This window comes from Telmatherina bonti, assembly GCF_933228915.1.
Source record: "Telmatherina bonti genome assembly, chromosome: 6".
In the NCBI taxonomy this organism is placed as follows: domain Eukaryota; kingdom Metazoa; phylum Chordata; class Actinopteri; order Atheriniformes; family Telmatherinidae; genus Telmatherina; species Telmatherina bonti.
In genome coordinates this window covers 10,707,788-10,724,257 of record NC_136624.1, presented here as the reverse complement: position 1 = coordinate 10,724,257, position 16,470 = coordinate 10,707,788, and the positions used below count along the sequence as shown (strand labels likewise).

Below are 16,470 nucleotides of genomic sequence, written 5' to 3'. Positions count from 1 at the left end.
TTGGTGGGCAGCTACAGGACCTCATGTTCAGTGAGAAATTCTCAATATGGTTTGGTCAATAATGCTTTTAGAAGAGAAACAAGTCAATATTATCGGCAACCACAAGGTTTTCACATTTATCAGGTCTCTCCTGGAACATTAGCATAAATCTTTAAAAGGAGGTTCAAATGAAACAACCTCTGTTCATGGTGGTTCGAACATTGTTGCTTTGCACATAACGTATCCCGTGATGTCTCAGAGCTAGACAACAAGATGATACCTTGACTACACGTCAGGTTAGGTGCCCCTCCGGCCCTCCAACCCCCCAGGCCTGCTGTTTGAAATGTATCGATATGCTTTTTTTCCACCATGCATTTTTTTGTTGAGCATCTGCGAATCAACTGAATTACTTTGACTTCCATTTTTACGTAGGTGAGTACGTAGTTAGAAATCAGTATTTCTTTCAGCAGAGGTCTTATCCTTTCTGAATTTATTTGTTTGTTCATTTTTTTGTTTGTATGCCTGACTTGCAGAAATCATGCCTAAAAGTGTTTTAGATTCAGCACATCTGTGTGTATCAGTGTGCAATAGGTAAAAGAAAAGAGATTTTATTATAAAAACAATGTTTGGTTTGTAAGAAGTTCTGCAAACTGTGAGGAAATATTGTAAAGAAAGGGATGTACTTTCAAACCTGTGCTTAATCAATCATAAGACACTGAAATATAGCCTCATAACAACACTGTTGTTGACACTGAATGCATGGGCCGACATCATTAACCAATGTATGGAGGAGTAAAAGTGCCACAATGTATTAATTAAATAATTTAATAATTAATTAATTGATTATTAAATGTGTTATTCATTTGTTAAAGCATTAAACAATTAATTAATTAATTAACTAAATATGTCATTAATTATTTTAAAATTGGAGTTAAATGCACAAATATATAATAAAATACATCAGTAATTCATTCAATATGTATATAGCAGTACGATTTGTTGAAACAAAATACTTAAAACTTAATGGAGATTAGGTTTCACTTTAGATTCGCCTTAATCCCGCTAATATATATATATATATATATATCTGTCAACCTGACCCATCAAAGTCAGTGGGCGGGATTAAGGCAAATCTAAGGTGAAACCTAATCTCCATTAGGTTTTAAGTATTTTGTTTCAACAAATCGTACTTCTGTCAAAAATAAATATCAGGTGTGAAATTCCAGATGCAGAGACAGATAAAGGACTTTGAAGCCCAACATTAATCTTATTTTTATTTTGGTTGCAAACCAACACAGAAACCTGGACTTGAGTGAGACTCATCTATCTGCAGTCAAACGTCCTGTTATGACATTATCAGAATTTATCGATCCGGTCCTGCTGTGGCTAGACACAGGGTGAGCTGGAGGCCTCTAAGCAGGGACATGAAAGTGGTGAGGGGGCATGCTGACCAGTTTCCTTCTTTGTCCCAGTGGGCGTTGAACCTTTGAAGCTCAGGGCTGTCCTGAAACACTCTGCAGCCTCCACCATGCTTGTGTGATTCTCCGCCTCCACTCAGGAAGGAAGATAAATCCACAGAAAATGTCAATGAAGGGCCCCTGGCCCCTGACAGAGCGAGAGAATCTTTGTGACTCCTTTTGTCTACTGTCACTACCTCTAAATGAGCTTCAAAGCATATTTCTCTACAAACCCACAGCTAGACTGCGTTCTGACTTTTCAAAAGGCACCAATACCCAGAACTTCGTGTAAAACAGCGAAAACATGAAAGTTAAAGATAGACTGGGAGTCCAGGTTTTAGATAATGTGCGTTCTTTTTGGTTTATGCATGCATGAAAAGGCAAGATATGGAGTTTTTCTGGATAGTTTTACCTTCGCTCCGAGTCTCAAAGTATTCTGGACCAGGATCTGGTCTTTGACTTGCCTTTAAACATGTTTCTAGGGACATCTTCTTCCATCTACGGGGTACTTCCTGTCTCAGTGATGCAGAAAAACTAGTCCATAGTTTTGGTACTTCCAGATTGGAAAACTGTAATTCCTGATTACTGATGTGTCTCGGAAATAGTTCTGAAACGTCTCCAAATGCTGCAGCAAGCCTTGAGATGAGAATTATCTCCAGTTTTATCTTCTCTTCGCTGGTTTGAATCCAGAATAGAGTTTAAATTCTTCTCCTCACAAATAAAGCTCTTCATGATGAAGCTCTTTTGGATCTTAAAAATCTTAGACTTCCAGATTTTCCTATTTATTGCTAGTTCTGGTTCTGCTGGAGGTTTTCCTTCCTAGTTCTGGTTCTGCTGGAGGTTTTCCTTCCTAGTTCTGGTTCTGCTGGAGGTTTTCCTTCCTAGTTCTGGTTCTGCTGGAGGTTTTCCTTCCTAGTTCTGGTTCTGATGGAGGTTTTCCTTCCTAGTTCTGGTTCTGCTGGAGGTTTTCCTTCCTAGTTCTGGTTCTGCTGGAGGTTTTCCTTCCTAGTTCTGGTTCTGCTGGAGGTTTTCCTTCCTAGTTCTGGTTCTGATGGAGGTTTTCCTTCCTAGTTCTGGTTCTGATGGAGGTTTTCCTTCCTAGTTCTGGTTCTGCTGGAGGTTTTCCTTCCTAGTTCTGGTTCTGATGGAGGTTTTCCTTCCTAGTTCTGGTTCTGCTGGAGGTTTTCCTTTTTGTTGAAAGGGAGACTTTTCTTTCCTGCCGCTTTGTGCCACTCGAGATGGTGGATTGATTTGAAGACTGGATTTGATGCAATCTGTTGCTTTTTCCTCAGCCAGGAACAAATTAAGTACAAATAAAGCTGAAGTGAAATGAACTGATGCATAAAAAGTTCACTGAGGTGTTTCAGAAACATCTGCTGCCTTCAGAAGCACATCGTTTTCAAGGAAAATCAAATTCATATTCTGCTACATTTCAGCACCATGCAGAGGAAGATGGTTGGTGGACTGGCTTGCCTGCAGTCCTGATCCAGAATTAACTGATCAGGACTGTGTGGAGAATTACGGAAATGCATTGACAAGCCTGCATTCATTAAAGAGCTGTTTACAGGCAGAATGGGACTAAATAAAATTATTCATTACCTCATATCCTGAACATCAGCGAGATGGGAAGAAAATGCATCATTACAAAGTAAAAACTTCACTTTTCTGATGTTTCCAGGAATGTTGAAGGTCTAAAAACCAAACTATGACTGAAGAAACGTGGAAATTAGAGTTTATATTGTCCACTTCATCAGTTCTGCAATTTCCTGGAGCCTTTAAATGAGTATGTTGACTTTGTCAGAACAAACTATGAGTTACAGGAACAATGAGATATCCTGGGTGTCATCTAACAAAGGAAATTGACCCAGATCTTTTTATTGCTGTGTTCTTCATCCCTAACTGTTCTTTGTCCTCTGCTAAACCCTGATTCTTTCTCTGAATCACTGATTCACTGATTCTTTCTCCAACTCCAAACAGCTCATTGCAATTACCTGTTGTCCACCACTTAGAGGTGCTCCTGAAGGTTATTGCACTCTGTGTGCAGTCAGCAATCATTAAATGTCAGTCAGGCTCCACTGATTTCTTGCTCTAATTGTGAACCAGTTTAATTCCAAGTCCTCGCCTGATGGCACTTGAGACGCAGCACAGCTCTCTCTCGGTTGTTGCATTGTGCCTGAAAAGGCTCCAGAAGATGCTCTGAATGCTCACCAAGGCTTGTTACATGTGGATAAGGTTCACAGAGAAATTATTTAATGAACTCTGCATGAAATTCCACACATTCATTGTGCGTAATGTGTTACGTGATGTCAAAAGCATGAGGGAGAATGAAATCCTATCACAGCAGGACCTTCAACTTATAAGGCTGAAATTGATAAGAAAGAAAGAAAGAAAGAAAGAAAGAAAGAAGAAAAAGGAAACCGTTACCTGGGTCTGACTTTGAGAAGGTATCCATGTCTAACAGGTTCCTGCAGAGAGAAAGAAAGAGACGATTAAAGAATCAACCAAGTTACAACAGGTCTCATGTCATTCCTCTAAATATTTTGTGGCACTTGTGGCCTGATTTGTGCAGTAGCTACAAAAGACCCCAGACTGGGATCAGAACCTGGGTCAGCTGCGTAGAGGAGCTCCTGGGTCCTGGTCTCTGGTTCTGTCATATTATAATTTTAGTTTGATAAATATCTCCGAAATCCTGAGATGTGATAACAATTTGTTAGTGTTGGACATTTGTAAAATCCAGGGGTGGGACTGTAACGCATTAATTCAGATGAATTAATTGCAGAAAGATTGACGAATTAAAGAAAATGTATGCATTTAATCACAATTGCACATTTATAACAAAGTGAGTGTGAACAAGTCCAGCATCATTTTTCTGGTGATATCTTTGTGAGTAACATAATAATAACATGTAGTTTTCGCTTCTCCGAGAACAGCTGAAAAGTATTTAAAATGACACAACAGTAGGGATTTCTTTGCTCATGTTTTCACTACGAACTCACTATGTTGCAAAACCTTCATTTAACTAAAGACTCTCCACCACGTTTGTATCTGCCGCCAATTATGCAAATCACTCCCAGTAAATTACCCACAAACTATGGTTCAGGCACACACGCAAAATTCCAGATTGTACAATTGTCCAAATTACTACTCGCAAATTTGGATCTTCATGGATCTGACCCTAAAAGTGCAACAAAAGTACTTTTGTTGTACATAAAAAAAAAACAAAAGTACAAAAACATCAAAATTTTAAAGTATTGAAAATGTAAGTGAATTGTAAAAATGTATCTTATAAGTCACATATTGTTGTGATATAAGTCACAACAATAAGAAAAGTTAAAGGTTTGTTTCAAGTGGGCGAGTAGAGAATAAAATCTTGTACTGATAAGGCAGCAGAGACAGTCATGTTAATATCAAATCAAATTTAATTTATATAACACCTTTCATACATGAAGCAGCACAAAGGGCTATTTTAAAACAGTGGTTCTCATACTTTTGTTGCTGGGTCCCCCTTTGGTTTATAAGAGAGGTTCCATGCCCCCCGACCCCCACAGATTACTCACAGACACACACATACATCTACACCCTCCAGACAGACACCTACAGGTTTCATTTTCAAACTCTATTGCAATTTATTTCATACCTCAACCTTTGTTGAACCAAAGAAAGTGTAATAAATACCAGGTTGGATTAATAAACCAAACTACGACCTCTTTTAACAACAAAACAAGAAACTACCTTTACTGTGTAACTGTTTCAAAACTGTTTGTTTTCTTAACTTTAACTATATTCTTTGCTGTCTGAGTCATTTCAAGCACCTCAACAGTGTATTTATGTTCAGTGTAACAGTTTTCTTTCTGTGTTTTTTATTCAACATTCCTACCAAAACATTGTCAAAAATGCCTCTCCTGGTAAATGGAAATCAAAATATGAACTCTTTGAAAGGATGCAAAAATGACAACTTCAATCCTCCCGTCATCTCCGTGACTGGTGTGAACCTGCTTGTTGCTGCAGATCTCCTCAAATCTGGGTTTCAGTTGTGAGATGATCTCTGAGTTCATTTTCTATGTCCAGCTTTGATCTGTATTTTGTCTTGATTGAGGCCACAGCAGGAACTCCTATCTCACATAGGTAGAATGTGGCAAAAGGGAGAAGTATGTTCAGGGCTCTCGTGTCCAGCAATGGGTAATCTGTCTCCACTCTAATCCTAAATGCTGACAGTGTCTCGACTTCAACTGCAGCCTTAATGCTGAATCAGAAGCGCCATCAATGAGCTGCTCCTCTTCTGATGCGCTGAAGTCAGTAGGTGGTGTTGCACTGAAGGGGTCACGGATCCAGTCATATTTTTTTGGAATCTTTCACCGAAAAATATTTATGGAAATGTTTCTGAAGGGCAGAGATGTGTGCTTTCATGCATGAAATCACTGTGTTCTGCAGCTTGTTGTCTTGAATGAATGACTTCAGGTTCTCAAATGAGTCCACATTTCCATCTTTTGCTCGCAGCTGCCACATCTCAAGTTTTCTGATGAATGATGTGACTTTATCTGCCAGAATGTGGGAGGTGTGTGTTTGTGCATCTGAAAATTCAGTTCATTGAGTTACAGAAACATGTCAGGTATGCAGGTTTCATGAGGAACTTGTTACAGTAAAACTTGTGGGTAAGATCACTTCCTTTGTCATTCAAAAAGATGCGGCTCTCATCTCGCAGTTCAAAGACCCTGGACAGCACCTTCCCAAGTGACAGGCAAGGCCGGATTATCCAATGGGCATTATCGGCACAGGGCCAGGGGCCCACTTGGGGCCCACATAGGGCAAATACCAGCAGCAAAGCCAGGTAGTTGCACTACAGTGTCTAGTGTATTCCTATTGGTACCATTGGCTAAGAGATGTTAGAAATGCTGTTTCAAAGTGTATCATTCACAATTTTCATAATGTTGCGGTGGGAAAGGGGCCCCCTGGAACACTCAGGGCCCATAGGCCTGTGCACTTTTAATCTGGCCCTGGTGACAGGACATCGGGGCAGTGTGGTCAGAGCCCATTTCCTCTCACAGAGCTGAAAAAATCCAGGCTTGAACAGGTCGTATTTGAATCTAATTGACTGTGGCAATAACATCAGTCATTACATCATTCAGCTCGGGACTGAGCTGTTTAGACGTCAGAGCTTTGTGGTGTATCATGCAGTGCATCCACTGCACATTGGGGAAGACGAGCTTGATAAGCGCTTGCAGCCCTCCTTGTTTACCAGCCATAGCTTGTGCAGATCCCCATACAGTTCTCCCATTTCAGATCATCATCTTTCAGATCAGAGTCAATGATTTTAAAGTTTTTCTGCAGCGGCTCTGCCAAGAACTTGTTTGCAGAAACGCCATTCCTTCCTCATCTCTTCTCCATCTATGAACTAACACAAGTTATCAATAAGCAGTCCTTGTTAATGTCCGTAGATTCATCCATCTGCAGAAAAAAGCAGCTTTCAGGCACTTTATCATTAAGATGCTCCTCTATGTCCTTTGATATCTCATAAATGCGCCTGCTGATTGTGTTGTTGGACAGAGGAATTGCCCATAGTTTGCTGGCTAATGTGTCATCAATCATGGTCAAAACCATGTCCATAGCACAAGGAAGTATGTTGAGCATTCGCTGCCATGGAAGCAGCTTTAGTATTGTAGAGCACGGCAGTTTAAGAGTTTTTGTTAAAAAAAATCAACTGGCTTTTCTTTGTGCTCTGGATGTTGTGTCTCCAAGTGGCGTCTTAGCTTGTTAGGCCTCAAGCTGTCACAAGCTGGCACTTTAAGGCAGACAACACACTGTGGTCTCTTCTTATTACCAACCTTTGTGGAGGTGAAGCCAAAGGAAAGATATGCATCATCAAATTTTCTAGACTTTGGCTTGAAAGTTTGTTGATTTGGAAGCATATCTGACAATGCTTCACCTTCTGCTTTGCGTTTACACGGGAGCCCCATCAAAAACCCGTCCATTATGCTAGCAGTGTGAAAGCCTTGACTTTTTCATGCATTCATCCCTCGCTCCCTTTGCAATGGCTCTGGCCCCTCGGGGGCCGGCCCCCCACTTTGGGGAACACCGTATTAAAACAACAATAAATACAAATATATGATCAATCATAATCATTCACACACACATACAGACACCCCCCAAACCCATGTTGTATGGCACACCTATAGAAGCATCTCTTTAACCAACATATAAATTCATTCATTCATTCATACAACCTGAACAGCTCGGCAGTCCATCGCAGGGCCACCAACAAATAAATAAAAAATTAAATGAATGAACATCTTCTTTGGCCCACCATAACGTAACGGTTTCCTGGGATCCTTTCACACCAGGAGCCAGCCCACCCATCATAAAGCGCATCACCATTGGAACGGCCACGACTCAGCGTAGGCCCAGAACCACTCCGTAGCCAAATGGCTGCAATGCAAGGGCCACCCTGTCAGAAGCCATCGCCATGGCAACAACCCAGCAGATTGAGGAGGTAAAGCCCCCAGAATGGAGGACCCCATAAGGAAAACACTAGAATTAACAAAGTTTAAAAAGATCAAACTAACCAAGACCAACAAAGAACAGCTAAGGACAATAAAATAAAAGTAAACATAAGAATTTAAAAATATCTAAGTAATTAAATATCTAACAAAGTGATCAAATAGGGTAGAGATAAACAGGTGAATAAAAATAGAACAATAATAAGAACAACAATAATAAATTATCCTTATATAGACTAAGAACAAGATAAGATCTTCTAAAAGCTAAAGTCAAAAGGTGGGACTTGAGCCTCTTTATGAAAGCAGAAATAGTCTCTGCAGCCCTGAGGTTCTCCGCCAGGCTGTTCCACAGACGGGGGCCATAGCGATGAAACGAAGCCTCACCATAAGTTTTGGTTCTGACTTTAGGAGCAAGTAAAAGGCCGGTACCAGAAGACCTCATGGTCCGCGAAGGCTCGTATCTTAAAAGTAGATCAGATAATTAAGAAGGCCCAAGACCATTAAGACATTTATAGGTGACTAAAAGAATCTTAAAATCAGTCCTGAAATGCACAGAGAGCCAGTGCAGCGATTTTAAAAACTTAAATTGTCAGAATTGTCAGGAGTATTAATTGGCTCTAAGTCATCGGACGACACAACAATGTATAACTGTGCATCATCAGTATAGATATGAAAATACCAATACCACTTCTCCTGATGACGTCCCCAAGAGGCAACAAGTACAGATTAAAACGTATTAGGCTTAAAAGTGAACCCTGGGGAACCCTTACATTTGATCCCATGGGTCCCTGAGGAGCATGCATCCAAACTCACTAAAAACTGTTGCTCTGTGAGATTTTGAATAAAACTATTTTAAGACACTCCCTGAGAGGCCCACCAGACTTTTCAGTCTGTTTAATAAAAATCTGGTGGTCTACTCAATCAAAGGTGGCTCTAAGATCCAGGAGAACCACGATAGAAAGATTCAGTGAGTCTATATTACATCTAGGATCATTAACATATAACATCATAAAATATTTATGGTGTATTTTATGCTGTTGGATTGGATTGTTTTGGTAAGGTAAATCCATCTAAGACACGTTCTTTCCTGTGTTATTTTTACATAAATCACCCAGATTATGGTAAGGTTTGATATTATTATGATAATATCTCTGCTTTGATGTATCTGTACCACATACCAGAGGGCAGCAGATCAAACAGCTGAGAAATGGGATGTGTACTGTCCTTAATGATGTTCTGAGGTTCACTGAGGCACTGGGTGGTGTAGATGTCCTTCAGGGAGGGGCAAGGGGGTCCATGTTAGCAACATAGTAGTGTTAGTGATCTTTTTAATGAAGAAAATGGGATAATACTGGTGTTATTATAGATCACTCATTGTGGATTTTCCATATAGGGGGTCTGTCAAACAATTATGTGGATACTGCTTTCTTCTGCAGGTTATGATCAGTTTTCTCTGATGCTGTTTTTCTACTGAAGGAAGCTGCACGTCTGTGAAACACCAGACTCACTTAGACGACTGTTTTTGCATCATGTTGGAGAGCTTAAAGAAATGTTATGGAGGAAGGCAGGTATCCAATCAGAGCCTTCCCTGCTGTGACTGACATTCACCCACTGATAAGTCCTGGCTCCCTGCATGCACTGACCTACATGGCATTTTACTCTAAAAATGTTGCCAGTGTCACTTTTTAACATGAGGCCATGAGGCCACCATCCCCACAATGAAAGGCCCACAAAACTACACTAAAAACTCACAATCACAAAATCCTAATAATTCCTTACCAGGTATTAGAGATGGTGCAATGTTGTTCATGACAGATCAATTCTGGACTAACAATGTGGACATAAAGGGGACAAAAGATCTGCTCGGTGATAAGTATAGCTAAGTGTTAGATAATGAAGACTGTTTACTCAGCTTTTCAAAGAGACATTACGTAACTTTCTGACCTTAAAACTCTGCGTTCTGGACTTGTTCGATGATACAGCGACATTTATCATGTGCTTTTCTGGAGCCAGTGCTGCTGGACAGCTTCCAGAGGCTGAGAAACCGCACTATACAACTTTTACATCCGGGACACAATGTACCGTTGCAGCAGAGTTTCGCTTCAATCTAGAAAACACACTGGCTGCTTTGAACACAAGAAGATTAAAAGAGATAACGGGACAATACAAGAGTCATTGTATGATCATCTTTTGCTGGCTGGAGAGAGCTAACAATTCAGGTAGGATGCAGCAGCCGTCTATAGGGGGCACATGATGGGGAAAATGGCAAAATTTCTATAGTGTGTCTTTAATGGGCTTCTTGCCCCAAAGATATTGGAGAACAGAAATAAGATCCTCTTGGACTGGTTAACCAACTGAACATCTGGTGGTCAACAAGCTGCATTTAGATCATAAATCCTGAACAACAGCAACATTTGAAAGAGAAAAACAGAAGAATCTTGATGAAAAACAAGAGCAGAAAGATTAAGCTGAAAAAATGAAGGCGAAATCTCATAACAATGGTACATCGGATCATTCAGGGTCATGGTCTCCAAACTGGGAGATTGATTCCAACAGATCCTACAAACACCAACAGAGATCTCTGTCCAGGGAAAAGAATACAACCAACACTAAAGATAATGTACAGAACTTTCAAGCTCCAAAGCCTCAGATAGAGAACTCATTCTAAAGAAAGCAGTCACCAACATGGTGACAAGCATGGATTCAATGTTTAACTCACTGCTCACTTTCAGGTCCACCTCCTAGTGCCAGGTTGAAACAGTTTTTTTCCTTCGGAGCGGCTTTAATTCTTGGTGTCAAAGATTCAACAAGGTGTTGGAAACATTCCTCAGAGGTTTTTGCTCCATGTTGACATGAAGCATCACACAGTTGCTGCACATCATGATGAGAATCTCCCGTTCCACCACATCCCAAAGCTGCTCTGTTAGACTGAGATCTGGTGACTGTGGAGGCCGATCGAAGACAGTGAACTGAGATGATGTGAGCTTTGTGACATGGTGCATCATCCTGCTGAAAGTTTCCATCAGAAGATGCGACACTGTGCTCAGAAAGGGATGGACATGGTCCATCACGTAGGCTGTGGTAGTTTGCCATGTTGGGATTAAGGGACCCAAAATGGACCAAGAAAATATCCATCACACCATTACACCAGCAGCAGCCTGAAGCATTGATCCAAGTCAGGATGGATCCATGTTTTCATGATGCTTCCAGCAGATTCTGATCCTACCATGTGAATGTGGAGCTGAAATGGAGACTCATCAGACCAGCAACGTTTTTTCCATCTTCTATTGTGCAGTTCTGGTGAGTCTGTGTGAATTGTGGCCTCAGTTTCCTGTTCTTAGCTGACAGGAGGGAACCCAGTGTGGTCTTCTGCTGCTGGAGACCATCTGCTTCCAGGTTGGATGTGTTGTGTGTTCAGAGATGATGTTCAGATTATCTTGGTTGGAACCAGTGCTTATTTCATCATCTCCAACCAGTCTGTCCATTCTCCTCTGACATCAACAAGACATTCTGGTCCAGACGACTACGGTTTACTGGATAGTTTCTCTTCTTCAGACCTTCTCTACAAACACTGCAGATTGTTATGTGAAAATCCCAGTACATCAGCAGTATCTATGCTGTGACCAACAACATGGCACGTTAAAAGTGAAGTAAATTCTCTTTTTTCCTCATTCTGATACTCAGTTTGAACTTCAGCAAGTCGTCTTGACCACCATGTCTACATCTCTAAATGTGGTAAGTTGCTGCAATGTGATTGACTGATTGTTATAACATGCAAAAGAAGAGGTGGAGCTGATATTTACCATAATTAGTAAAATACTTATTTTGCGGACAACTTTGGAATCATAAAACAGTTCTTTGCTCTTCAGCTTCACTATTTACTATTACTATTTACTATTCACTATTCATCTTAACTATTTACTATACATCAGCTGTGTTTGAACCAACATATTAATAGTAATGAAAATAATAATAACTTTTAATCAAAGTGCTGCACAGTGGAATTAAAAAGACATTGAACAAGATTAAAACAAGCAACTACAGAAAAATTTGATTTATATGACAAAGTGGGTCTTTAGGTTTGCTTTAAATACCTCCACAGAACATGCCTACATAATGTCTCCTGGAAGAATGTTCCATCACGGCGTATGGAAAGAAAAAAGGCACTCAGAGTCTTAGGAACCTTTAAAAAGACCAGTTTCCTGGGAGCAAAGAAGACAAGAGGGAACATAAGGTTGCACAATGTAAACAAAACAAGATTGCCCAATATCATTTAAAGCTTTGTGCAGCAGCACCTTAAAATCAACTAAAGCCTGTCCAGGCAGCGAAGAGAGGTCAACACAGGAGTAATGTGCTCATACTTTCTTGCTCTGGTAACAATGTATTTTCAACAAATATTTTCTTGTAAACTTAAAATTAGCCACAATGTCTTCAACATCCATTTTAGTCTGTTTAATTATTTAGGAGGTTAACTTCATACTTATTGCACCCCAGCAGTCAGGGATGCCTTTTGGGTTGTACTGGGATTAATATGTGTTCTGCTTGTGAGAGTGGGGAGGCCATTTATTTCTTACTGTCTCATTTAAACAATCCTGCACCTGCCTTAATCATCACCAACTCCAGGGGGGACTGCCATGCTCGACCTGTCTAATAGGATCTGCAAAAAGCAACATTAGGTTGGGGCGTAGGGATGCTTCCACTTATACAACACACAGGAAAAACATGACTTCACTCAATGCTTTACAGACTCTGAATGCCTGTCTAACACACATCCTAACAGATAAATCATTTGACACATCTGTTGACACACATAAACACATGCTCCCACTGCAAACAAACCAAAGTCATTTTCTAGGGCTCTTCATTGAGACAGGGTCCCCATACTTTCACTGACAAGTGATCAAGTCACATTTGTGTGTTCACAGAGCACAATAATGTTCTGTCACAGCTGATTTTATTAATGCCAGACACGGGATCTGACAGCAGCAGACAGAGTAACAACAACAACCGTCTGTCACTTTGGTTTTTTGTCATTATCTGAGAGGTATATATATATATATATATCACATTCCTGCTGGTCACTGATCTAATACATGATAATACTCAATTAAGGATGCAAATCCACTTAAAGATTTTAAAAAGCATTATCACATGGGTCTCTGAATTCAAAATAACACATTAGCTGGCTCGGTCTGCTAATAAACCTCAACTTAAAACCTGAAGAATGGGGTAAACTATGCCATATGTGCTCAATACTATCAACTACAGACTAAGTTCACTGATCAGTGTCTGTAGCATTTGCTGAAGTAAACAAATAAAGAAATGTCTCAACTCACTTTATTTATTAGTTTTTATGGTCAGCACCTTTTCCTAATGCCAGGTTGTAAATAGAGTGAGCCAAATGATGTGGGCTGACAAGTCCAGCTTTCTTCAGTAGGCAATGAGCTGCTGCATCCACCATGCACATCAAGCACTGTGTGCAGGAGAGAAAAAAGCTATGTAGTAACAGTTCAAGCTTACAGGTTGCCTCAGTGGCAGCAGCAGACACACACACAGGTATTGAAGTCAACAGACTTTGTTATACACTACTCTGCACATAGTTGAGGCAACAAGCAGCACAAATTGTCCACACTACCCCACATCTTCCAACAGACATGGGGAAAACATGAACAGAACCACCCTCCAGACAAGAGAGTTCAGACATTGCACAGATCTTTTAATTATGGTGGTAGTAGCAGTTGTGCTTAGGGCCACATAGCTAGTACGCCTGTATACGCAGCTCTCCCAGCTATCCTTTGAACTGACCACTCCACCTAAGCCAAATCTCTCTGGTTCTTTTTCATGCATTCAGAAAACCAAACAGATACTGTGACAGTAACTTTGGTTTCTCTATACAAAAGACAAGGCTGTTGAAGAGGGCTTTTTCACAAAACTGCAGAAGACATTAAGCTAGAATTTATTTTGGCTTAATATTTCCTTGATTCGGTTTCATATAAGCAGGAACACATCAGTCACCATGGAAATTTTTTCTGGCAAACAACCAGGGTAACAGTCAGGCTAACATTTGGGCTAAACACCCAGTGTAACCATCAGGCTAGCATTCAAGCTAATGGCAAGGCTAACATTTGGGCTAAACACCCAGTGTAACAGTCAGGCTAGCATTCAAGCTAATGGCAAGGCAAACAGTCAGGCTAACAGTCAGATTATTAACCAGGGTAACAGTCAAGCTAACATGCAGCCTAACAGCCAGGCAACGAGCCATGCAAACAGTCAGGCTAACAGCTAGGGGAAGGTCAGACTAACTTTCAGGCTAACAGCCAGGCAAACAGTCAGACCAATAGCCATGGTAACATTCAGGCTAATATTTGTACTAACTGCCAGGCAAACAGTGAGGCTTACAGCCAGGGTAACGTTCAGGCAAACAGGTTCAGTAAGCCTGGAGTTGTTTATCATTGTCCAGCAGTTGTAACGCTCAAAAGAAATATGTTTTTTTACATTTTTAAAATGTTCGAGTCCATGTTTTCACCCAGTTCAAACTTCTTTGCTTTTTATTGATAATGTGGCATAAAATTAAATAACTAACAATTACTTTCAATTTAGTCAGTAATCAGATCTAAAGTCCTCGCACACAGGTGTCTAAGCTGAACAATGGCTGCTTGATTTTAAGAGACATGACAGATGAAGGGGTTTTTTGTCTGCAGCTGAATTAGTTTTTGCAGATGTGTGCAGACAGATACTGTATCTGACTATATGTGAACAGTGTATTATATGTAGATCAAAGATGCTGTTAGATATATTTGATTAAATGTGGACTGTATTGTTTACTTGCTCTCATTTCCAATCGGACAACTTTCATCTGCAAGGCTTTTTGCTTTACTTGTACAATTACTTCCGTAATAGTCTTTTCACACTTTGTTCTGGGAGGTACAAATAACAAACCATAATTTGCACCTTGAGTTAAATTAACAACTGTAGAGGGATAAAATGTCCTCTTCCATGCAGCCCTTCAAATTGATTTTTCCTAAATAAACCAGAACTTAAACTAAATAGTAAGGCTACAGTCACTTAGCTAACACCTCTTGGATTTATAATTGCTAATGTCTGTTTTAACCAACATGAACTCTCATGAGTCTTAGCAGTTTTATTTACTTAGAACATTACATGATTTATTTTTTTATAAACCTTTCTTACTAGGTGTTGACTTGGCAATGAAAATAACATTATACTTCTTGATAAGGTGAAATTATAAAGTTTTAGAGTTTTTTTATTTATTTAAATGAGTAGTTATTTTCCCAAGTCTACATTAGTTAATCTATAATTCACCTAATGCTCTGTAGCAGACAGCCATGAATGTGTTCAGCAGCATCACCAACTCCTGGATGGACTTAAATGCATCACCTCAGCCTGGTTTGGTTTTCATTAAATTAATTAGGCAAGGATGCACTGAAAGGCGGGTTATGCCCTGCTTTACTCTTTCATCCTGGAAAACTGAATTCTGCTTTGGTGAAAGAAGCTCCAGAAAGAAGTTCAATCTAAAGGTGGCATTTAAAAACATATTATTAGCTGCTGGCTAACTTAATCAACCAGAGAAGCCGTGAGTGCCTGAGAGGAGTCCAGGGTGTGCAGCTGCAAACAAATGAAGAGTGCAAAGATCCTGCATATTTAAAAGAGCAAAGGAGTTTAATTACCGACATTTAAAGGCATGAAGAGGTTATGCTGATGAGGATAGATGAGTTCCAGGGGATTTAAACATTTGCAGGCCTGAACAAGTAGACCTTGACCTGAATACACTTGAACAGTATGGTGGTGGTGGTGGTGGTGGGGGGGGGGGGGGGGGGGGGGGGGGGGGGGGGGGGGGGTTTGATTTAATCTTTTAAATTCCAGCTACTGTCTGATGTTCACACAGAAATGTATCACTTACATGAATTGGGGAGATATATGGGAGTATATCAAAATATGAGTTTCTCTGTTTTCCAACAAGGATGTAAAGTTGAGATACAAACAGCTTCACTTATCAAATACAAGATCCAACCTGCGGCCAACACACTGTGGCCTGAAGGTTAAATTTTCTGTTGAACAGATTTAAACTTTGTCCTTGTAGTAAAAGCTGAACAGTCTCGTGTCATTTATCTTATGTACATCACAGCACCTCATTTTTCTCAACATGATTTCTGTGATACAAACACAAGTGATCACACTCCAGGCAGCAGAGAACGCATATTAAACAATACATGGCTTTGTTCGCTTAAAAGTCAGACAGAAATCCTGGTTTTTCAAACTCTTGCAGGGAGATAAAGATGGAAACGCTGAGAACTTCAAGTCTATCACAGACACAGCGAAACAAGATGAATCTACCATCCTTGTATTAATTTTTGAGTCGTATTGCGGCTTCAAACGGATCCATTATTTTTTATTAGTTTTATCAGTATCAATGTGTTATCGGAGATCTAAGCATATTTAGAGAGATTCCACTCAGTAAAACCTTCTCCCTTAACTTCATAAGTACATTTTAGAAATTGGACTGTTTTTTTTCCTCCATG

General features: G+C 40.1%; 1 protein-coding gene across 1 annotated transcript in view; it reads right to left on the bottom strand.

Annotated features, from left to right (window-relative positions):
* Positions 1–16,470, bottom strand: part of LOC306757746 (copine-9-like) — a gene marked incomplete at both ends in the record, with an annotated part of 209,250 nt that overhangs the window by 178,848 nt on the left and 13,932 nt on the right. Inside the window, one exon of the mRNA XM_079242872.1 lies at positions 3,861–3,901. Within this exon, the coding sequence (XP_079098998.1) occupies positions 3,861–3,901 (41 nt within the window). The remainder of the gene's footprint in view (positions 1–3,860; positions 3,902–16,470) is intronic.